The sequence below is a fragment of the Crocuta crocuta genome, unplaced genomic scaffold (genome assembly GCF_008692635.1).
Source record: "Crocuta crocuta isolate KB4526 unplaced genomic scaffold, BGI_CrCroc_1.0 scaffold89, whole genome shotgun sequence".
Classification (NCBI taxonomy): Eukaryota; Metazoa; Chordata; class Mammalia; order Carnivora; family Hyaenidae; genus Crocuta; species Crocuta crocuta.
In genome coordinates, this window is record NW_027551559.1 from 11224710 (window position 1) to 11234234 (window position 9525).

The 9525-nt window shown below is 61.8% G+C and overlaps 1 protein-coding gene across 2 annotated transcripts in view; it reads left to right on the forward strand.

Moving 5' to 3' along the window:
* The window catches only part of TPPP (tubulin polymerization promoting protein), a 25207-nt gene that overhangs the window by 262 nt on the left and 15420 nt on the right, over positions 1 to 9525 (forward strand). Inside the window, exon 1 of one of the 2 annotated variants that reach the window (XM_077749435.1) lies at positions 7084 to 7167. The exons of the other annotated variant lie outside the window; for it this stretch is intronic. Within the exon in view, the coding sequence (XP_077605561.1) occupies positions 7151 to 7167 (17 nt within the window). The 5' untranslated portion in view covers positions 7084 to 7150. Of the gene's footprint in view, positions 1 to 7083; positions 7168 to 9525 lie in introns of those variants that run through there. 2 annotated transcript variants of the gene reach the window in all.

The window sequence follows — 9525 nt, forward strand, 5'->3', positions numbered from 1 at the left end:
GGGAGGGGGGGTGCAGACCTGTGTGAGCCCCTGGGAATGGCCTGTGGGGAACGGCTGCTCCTCCCTCCTCCCCAGATTTCATCTGATGTGGGGCGTCGTCTGTTTCCGGGCCCCTTATTCCCCTGGAACCGTATGATAACACAGGACGGCCACTCAGCCGTGAGTTGCAATTTAATGTCCAAACTCAGGACCTTCTTTGGTGAAGAGTCCAAAGTCTTGCGCTGAGTGTAAGGCAGTGACAGTGTTTTGCCTTGTGCGCCACGTGAAGACACCTTTCCCGCCCTCGCCCGGAGCTCTCGCTGGTCTCAGCAGCGGGGACCCGCCAGCTTGACCTGGGAGGAGCACGTTCATGCCGACTTTTTCTTTTTGTTAATTAGGTTTGTGGTGAGGAATGATGGGTTCTTCCCTTTTCTCAAGCCTAGACGTTAACACCACCGGGAGCCTTTTCCACCCCTCCGGCTGCCTGTGTGGTGGGGCACACCCATGTGTCCCCAGTGTGTGCCCCTGCGTGTCCCCACGTGTCCCTGCGTGTTTCCAGCGTGTCCCCAGGGTGCCTGTGTCTCTGACTCTCTTGGCACAAGTGCAGTGCCGCCTCGTGGGCTCCATGTGGCCTCCTGGCCTGGGCCACCCTGTCTCACCTGTGTGACTGCACGTCTGCTGAGCGCCAGCCAGGGGGCAGGTGAGCCAGAAGCTGGGTGCCACAAAGCAGGCCCCCCCGCCCCCGCCGTGACCTTGTGCAGGCCTCCCACGCCCCACTGTCTCATCTGCAGTTGGGAGGGGTCAGCCAGCTGTGCAGGATGTGGGCGTGGGGTGCAGATGTGGGTCTGGCCCTGCAACCGACCTTAAGTTAGGTTCCCCTCAAATGTGACTCTAGCCAGTCCTGGGTCGCAGGCTGTCTGTAAAAAGCCTGTCCACACCCTCCTTCTCGATCCAGGTATATATACTTCGTGCGCCCACTGACCCTCAGCCCCACTCTGGTTGTTTAATGCTGCGTGACAGACTGTCCCCAAACGAGGCCTTTAAGACAGTGACCCGTTTGCTTTTGCTCACGAATCTGCCAGCCAGCAGGGGTGGCCCCCATTCCCTGACCTCAGCTAGCGGTTTGCTGGCCAGGTGGGACCACCCAAGGCTGCCCTGCTTAGTTGAGTCTGGGTTGAGTGGCCAGCACAAGGCTCCTCTGTCTGTGTGGCGTCTCTCCGGAATATTCACCTGTCCCAGGAGGGAACAGGGGATCCTGGTTCTTTATCCTGAGGCTGTGTCCCATAGTCCAGCCAGCTAGGGACATGCCCCTGGCTTGAGGGGTGGGGCCTCACTGGGGGGGTGATGCTTTAGGGTGGCCCCTCTTCTTGGTGCTTCTGAGAACCGGTTGTGGCAGCCCCTGTGGCCCCCGACCCTGTGCCCCTCGGCCTTTGGTGGCCCCTGGCCTGCTTTCCTAGGGGCTGGCCGCACCCTCTCCCTGGAAGCAGGATGCTCCTCTGTGGGTAGATGGGTCCCCGCGGCTGTGCTGCCCGCTCCGCCCTGGCTCGGAGTCCCTGCTGCTTGGTCAGCTGCCCCCGCGTCTTCGGGGTCAGAGGCTCCATTCTCGCCCCTGCAGGTCCCTTCCTCCTGGGCTTCCACCCCTTTCCGCGGGAAGTGCCCGTCCAGGGCCCCTGCCTGTTTCTCTGGACTTGCTTTCTTCTTCTCGTTGAGTTGTAGGGTCCTTTACGGGTTCTGGAGACAAGCCGATATTTGCTGCATGAGTCCTGTGCAGCGGACCCTTCCCTACCCCGAGAAGGTCAGGTACCCTCGGCCCTCACCTTCCTGAGTAGTGATGTTGCCTTTCCGACGTCGGTTCCCCGAGGCCCGAAGGGCGGCGTCCCCGCGTCCTGTGCGCTTCTGTTCCGCCCGCTGCCGTTTATTGCAAACCTGCTCCTCCGGTTGTGTGCAGGGACCACCTTGTCACACGCGTGTGCACATGTGCTTGGGTGTGGCGTCCCACTGGTGATTCTGTCCCTGCACCAGAGGTCTTCGCTTCCGGACCTTTATCTGGAGTCTCAATGCCCACGGAGCAAACCTTGTTCTTCTTTTAAGATCACTGTGTGTTCACAGCCCTTCGCCCCCATACATCAGCTCAGTGCTTCTAGACGCCAGACATGAAAATTGTTGGAGTTTTTATCCAGATTAAACTAAAACTATGGTTGAATTTAGGGACAGTTGACGTCTTTCTGTATGTAGATTCCAAACCGTGTTTATATGTTATCGTTTGGATCTTTCGTTTCCTTCAGTGGTTGAGTTTTCTGTGTCGATGGTCTTGTGCGTCCTTTATGAGCTGTGTTCCTAGGAATTTGCATTTCTTCGTATTTTAAATGTTGCATTTCTAAATGCTTTTTACTGTGTGTCTCTGCTGTTACATGGAAATGAAATGGCCCTTCGTGTGTTGACCATGTATCCAGAAACACCACTAGACTCACTTACTTATTCTAATCATTGTCCTGGGATTCCTTCAGTTTGGCGTGTGTACAACCCTACAAACTGCAGATAATGAGTTTTTTTTTCTCCTGACACTTTTTATATCTTCATTTCCTTTTCTTGTTTTTCTATACTGACATGGAATACCGTACTCGCTCCAACTTAAAAACAAACACTTTCAATATTTCGTTTTAAGTGCGGCGACTTTTTTCAGTTTTTTGCAGGTGACCCTTTTTCTCAGATGAAGGAGTTTTCCTCTTTTTTGATTTACTAAGAATTTGCTTGATGCGTAGGTGCTGACTTCCTTCGGATGCTTCCCCCGCGTCCGTGGAGGCGGCGGCAGTGTGGCGGCGGCGCTGACCGACTCGCCGCGGAGCCGGCCTTGCGCTCCCGGCCCTGCCCCAACATGACTGCAAAGCGTTGATGCTTTGCATCTGTGACCGGGTTCCGTTGGTTCACGTTTTGTTTGGGATCGTGAAGAAAAGTTTTTGTATCCATGGCCAGCTTCTGGGGTCTGCCTGCGGTGTGAGCAGACTCTGGCTCCCCCCGAGGCCGGGGCCCGGCCGCCTCGCCCCTGCGGCAGGGCTGGGAGGGCACGGGCGCCTGCTCTGCACCCACTGGAAGCCATCCCCAGACCAGCCGGCTTGTGTGAGCCGCCTCTTCCTCCGCCTGTGCCATAAGCTTGAGACCAAGCGGGAGTCCCAGCAGGCAGCTGCCTGTCATATGGCACTTCTGCCCTCGGAGCCCGTCCTGCAGGGGCCCCCGGAACCCGGCCCCGCCTGACCCTCTGGGCCCTCTGGGCCGCCGCGCCTGGCTTCTGTCCTCCACGCGCCGTTCTGTGGAGGGTGCCCCTCCTCTGGTCTCTCTGGGCCCCTGAGCGCTCGAGGCCACTGTGACAAAGGGCCACAAAACGGCGGCGTCACACACTGAACCTTATCCTCTCTCAGTTCTGGGGCCGGAGGCTTGGGGTCCAGGTGGGGGAGGGTCTCGCTCCCTCCAGAGGGTCTTGGGGAGGATCCTTCTTGCCTCTTGCAGACCCCGGGGTTCTAGGGTTGTGGCTCCGTCATCACGTGAGCTCCCCCATATCTGTGTCTCTGTCTTCCAAGAACACTTGTCATTGGGTTCAGGGCCTCCAGGCAAATCAGACCCGGCCTTGAGGTCTTCAGCCTGATGACACTTGCCAAGACCCTTTCTCCAAACAAGGTCACATTCACAGGTTCTGGGGGTCAGGACGTGGCCGTGCCTTTCTTGGGACCGCCTCTCACCCCGCTACACTTGTCCCCTGCAGAGGGAGCACATTTGACCCCCAGGCTGCCTGCAGGTGCTGACAGAGACCCCTGGCCGGGCACTTGTGGGGCCCAGCAGTGTGCTGGGCAGCTGAGCTGCTAGAAGTTTTCACCCGTGTCCTTGTGCAACCCGTAGGCACCCCCTGCACAGGGGCATCTGTCCGGGAGTCTGAAGTCTCCTCCGGCCCAGCCCGCCTGCCAAGACCAGAGTGTGAAGCGCGCGAGATGCGGCACCCACATGCTTGGGGCTTCGGTGTTTTCCGTGTCATGGTGGGGTCTTGTGCGGGGGGGCCCCGTGGGGAGAGCAGCTTAGGACAGGTCTCAGAGAAAGCGTGGCCCAGACGATGAGCCACGGGTTATCGAGTCCCTTCTTGTGCCTGGGCCGCCATCTCGGAGCCAGGGTGCCCTGAGCTCCTCTGAGGACCTCCTGGCCCTGGGGCCCCGGTGGGCCGAGCCCCACACTCCTCCGTCCTTGCTGGTGCCCCAGGCCGCGCTCCCACAATTCCACTGTCCTTGGTTCTGGGGCCTTCTCTCAGGATTGGGGGTGTGCCCTGGTGCCCTTTGCGGCTGTCCCTTGGTCCCCATACCCTTCATTTTCTGAGATCCACANCGAGAGAGGGCGCGACCGCGCTGCGGCGGGCAGCTGGCTTAGTTCATGGGGACGAATGAGGCGCCGTGGCCTCTCGGGGCGTCACACGCCCCGGCAGCCCCTTCCCCGCCGCCTCCACGTCCAGCTACGCGGACGCCGTGCGGACGCCCGGGCCTGGGGAGGCTGCTGCCCGCGGGACGAAGGGAATCAGGGCGTAGAGGGTGTGAAGGGAACCCGAATTCTTGGAGACCCAGGGCCGCGGAGAGGCCCAGAATGAGCGTGATCCCTCGGCAGAGACTCCGCTCGCGCTCGGGGTCCCAGCCCCTCTCGGCGGCACCCGCGCCCCGTGATCACCCCGGTGAGAGTGTCAGGCTGCAGCGTGCGAATCCAGAAGCTTCCCTGGAGGGTGTCGTGTTCTCTTACCGCCTCTGAGCACAGAACGCGGCCGTCAGGGCAGAGAACAGAGGTCGGGCTGCCGGGGTGTTTTGTTCACACGCCTCTGGGGAGCAGGCCCCGCCGGGAACGGGGACCGCAGGAGCCTTTATTCCGCGGTTTCAATGACGCAGAGGCAGCCTTGAAATGAGGGAAGAAATGGGGAGAAAATCCACTCTTGCCACTGCTCGTGACTCTCTTCATAGGTGTTTTGTGTCTCTAACGATGAGACGCGTTGAGGGTGAGCTCAGCAGGTGCTGACACCGTCTGCGTATTTAGTGCTGCATTTACCTGCCATTTTTTGGATGCCACCAGGCNTTTTGAGACTCTCTGAGGGAAGTGGGTCCCCCCAAAATCCCTGGCTTCATGGTGACGGGAGAATGTCCTGCTATCAAGGGGCCAGGGAGAGTGACCCAGAAGCCCTCAAGGTAGGTGGGGGGTTGAAGATGCCCCTGCCTTCTTCAGTTTCCCTACTGCAAAGGCTCCTGCCCCACGAAGTCATCTTTTGGAGAGCACACAGCCTGTCCTGGGCCCTGTGCTGGCTGCCCGCCCCCAAACCCCGTCCTGGACCCCNCCTGCCCACTCTCCTGTGCTGGCTGCCCCTAGGCCTGTCCAGCTGGGTGCAGCTCCCCAGGTCAGAGGCTGGGGCTCCCAGGGTGACCTTGCTGCAGGACAGTGCAAGACGGGTCCGTGACCCCAGGGATATTCAGGGAGCAGACAGGACAGCAGCTCAGTGCTCCGCTTGTTTTTCTCCTTGGAGAGAACTCAGTTGGATGTGAGTGGGAACGCCGGATGGCCTGGCCTCGGCGCCTGCACATCCTGGCCCCCGGGGACCTGCTGGGGCCAGTGACCCTAGGCTGTGGGATCTGGGACCCGAGCCACGTCCTGCTCACACAGCCGAGCTCACGCCAGCTCTCTCGCTGGGGCCGTGTCCCGGGGAGGGTGGGATTCCTGGCCGTCCGGGTGTTTCTCGGGAGTGCGCAGCTCAGAAAGCCTGCTTTGTCCGCCCGGGAGGCTCTCGCTGCCTGGAGCGGCCCTCGGCTGGGGCGAGTGGTCATTCACATCGAGTGTCCGAGGCGGCCACGGAGGGGGGGGCCACGTTATGAGAAAAGCCATGAACGACTGCCAAAGGCCGTGTGGTGCTCAAGTGCACTCAGGGATGGAGCTGAACCGGCAGGCGTGGGGAGTGGCACCTGGCCGCCTCAGGGGGTCTGTGGGCTGCCCGTGGCCTTTGTTCCCCCAGGGGCAGCAGCAAGGGCACTGCACCTCCGGACCCCGATGCCGGGGCCCAAGCCTCCAGGTGGGCTCTGGGCCCTGGTGAAAGGCAGAGGGCAGGGAGGTGAGCTGCATGGAGTGTTCTGGAAGGTGCCAGCCTGGGGCGCCTTGGTGCCTCTGCCCGCCACAGCCCACACGGCCTGCCCGGAAGCCTCAGAGGAGCAGGGAGTGGTGTGTCTTGCTGTCTTTCTCTTCTCTCTGCACGTTTTGTTCGCTCTCTCTGCGTTGTCGCTGAGAGTCTGGCGGCCTCTGGTAAGGTGCTGCCGCAGCCGGGCCAGCGCGCGGTGCCCTCGCTCAGCCCCGTCCGCAGCTGCACTCCTGGCGGCCCACGAGGTCTGAGCAGGGTCCTGCTTTATATCTGTGTGGCCAGGTCCCTCGAGGGTTCTTGCACAGAATGGGATCTCAGTCTGGACCCTGGGCCCCGGAGTCCCATCGGTGGGCCCAGTGACCATCCCCGGGGCTTCAGCACCTAGAGCTTTCGCTGGCCTGGGTCCAGGCGTAAAGACTCAGAGGACGTGGGAGTGAAGAGCAGGGACACTGAGCAGGGGCACAACGAGAGCCGGAGCGGCTTCCAGAAGCTTCCCTCTGATGCACCCGGCCCCAGAAGCCCTGTCCCTCTGCAGGGCCTGTGGTGTACGACAGGGGCCCAGGGCCTGTTTCTCAATCCTGCTTGCAGCACAGCGTGTCCCACGCAGACTCCGGTGCACCCAGAGGGGCTGGCGCCGTGCCTTTAGCGGAAGATGTTAACCCAAGAACCCAGCACAAGATCCTGCCTCTAGTGGGTGGGGCGCTGCTGGGAGCCGGAGCCGAGGGGCCTGGTGGGGGGAGCAGCCTCCCCGCCCAGGCCTGCCAGCCTCTGCGGCCCTGCCCCCGCACGCAAATAGGGAATTCTCCAGGGACCTCTGCAGGTCCCAAGGCTTCAGGGCACCCCAGCCTGGTTATCTAGCAAGGATCGTTTGTCTCTTTGGGGTTCAGGGCCGCAGGGTGTCCCTGAGGAGGACGCTGGTTCCCACTGTTTCAGAGGCCTGGACTCGCACCGCACCCACGCGGCATGGGGAGCCGCCAGTGCAGGACCCTTGTGTGTGACCTGGGCAGCGTTGGGCTCCCTTCAAGGACACGGATGTGGAGTTTCAGAAGGTTTGGAGTCTCGGGATCAGGACCGAGCCTGGGAATGTGCTCTGGGACTCAGGGGCCACGCTGGTGGGCCCTCCCACCTCTCAGAGCAGGGCCCAGGGGCAGGTGGGCGGGGAGAGGGGGCTGGCATTTCCCGGAGAGGGTCCCTGGGAGGCGGGTCTGAACTGCTTCGTCCACCACAGGTTCCCAGGGAGACGGGGCCAGGGGAGGGGCTCATGCGCCCCCAGGGAGAGTGACGGGAGACAGCAACATGCGGAGGCTGGGGGACGGGGCTCTGGGTTCCCTGTGGCCTGTCCGGGCTCCCAGACACATGCCTCCTGCCGGCCCCCACCTTACCCTACTCTGCACGCCGTCCCTGGTCCCCGAATCTATCGAAGGGCAGTTCTTCACGGGCCCTGCTCACAGACACACCTGCCCTGCTCACGGGCACACCTGCCCTGCTCACGGGCACACCTGGCCCTGCTCAGACACACCTGCCCTGCTCACGGACACACCTGCCCTGCTCACGGGCACACCTGGCCCTGCTCACGGGCACACCTGCCCTGCTCACGGGCACACCTGGCCCTGCTCACACGCACACCTGCCCTGCTCACGGACACACCTGCTCCTTCTCACAGATACACCTGCTCCTGTTCACAGGCACACCTGGCCCTGCTCAAACACACCTGCTCTTATTCAGGGACACACCTGGCCCTGCTCACGGACACACCTGGCCCTGCTCACACGCACACCTGGCCCTGCTCACGGGCACACCTGCCCTGCTCACGGGCACACCTGGCCCTGCTCAGACGCACACCTGCCCTGCTCATGGGCACACCTGGCCCTGCTCGGGCACACCTGCCCTGCTCACGGACACACCTGGCCCTGCTCACGGACACACCTGCCCTGCTCACGGGCACACCTGGCCCTGCTCACATGCACACCTGGCCCTGCTCACGGACACACCTGCCCTGCTCACGGACACACCTGCTCCTTCTCACGGACACACCTGCTCCTTCTCACGGATACACCTGCTCCTGTTCACAGGCACACCTGGCCCTGCTCAAACGCACACCTGGCCCTGCTCACACACACACCTGGCCCTGCTCACGGACACACCTGGCCCTGCTCACGGGCACACCTGCCCTGTTCACGGGCACACCTGGCCCTGCTCGGGCACACCTGCCCTGCTCGGACACACCTGCCCTGCTCACGGACACACCTGCCCTGCTCACGGGCACACCTGCCCTGTTCACGGGCACACCTGGCCCTGCTCACACGCACACCTGGCCCTGCTCACACGCACACCTGCCCTGCTCAGACACACCTGCCCTGCTCACGGACACACCTGGCCCTGCTCACGGACGCACCTGGCCCTGCTCACACGCACACCTGGCCCTGCTCACACAGACACCTGGCCCTGCTCACGGGCACACCTGGCCCTGCTCACGGGCACACCTGCCCTGCTCACGGGCACACCTGGCCCTGCTCACGGGCACACCTGGCCCAGCTCACGGGCACACCTGCCCTGTTCACGGGCACACCTGGCCCTGCTCACAGATACACCTGCTTCTGTTCACAGGCTTACCTGGCCCTGCTCAGACACACCTGCTCTTATTCATGGGCACACCTGGCCCTGCTCACAGACACACCTGTCCTGCTCACGGACACACCTGGCCCTGCTCACAGACACACCTGCCCTGCTCACACACACACCTGCCCTGCTCACAGACACACCTGCTCCTGCTCACAGATACACCTGGCCCTGCTCATGGACACACCTGCTCCTGCTCACACACACACCTGGCCCTGCTCACACACACACCTGCCCTGCTCACGGACATACCTGGCCCTGCTCACGGGCACACCAGTTGCTGTTGCAGGAACATCACTAATAGGGATTTCCAGTACTCGTGGTCAGGAAACCTGTGTGTTGATGTCCATGTGGCAGCTGACAGTGATCTGTCAGAATCTGTCCTGTGTCACCTTTCCTGTAAGTTTTGCTTCAGGGAGTCAAAGCTTGAGGAGATTGCCAGGGAGAGTCATTCTGAAATGGGACCTGGTTCATTTTGGAAATAGGGGCCTTGGCCTGGTGCCTCTTTGGGGCCTTGATGGCCAGGGAGATGGCATGGTGTCTGACAGATGGCCTTTCCCAGCAGTGGGACCAACCTAGTCTGGCAGACGCTGGGGGTCAGGCCTGTCCAGGTTTGTGTGGGGCACCGGCAGGGACCGCCCTCTGGCCCCGCCTCCCACTCTGGTCGTAATTCTACCCTGGTGGGGCCTCTCCAAGCCCTTCTTTGAAAATGCAAATCCAGTAACACAGTCTGTCCACACCCGGTGTGGGGTGTGGGCGTTTGTGGGCCTTTATTCCCTCCCTGCTCC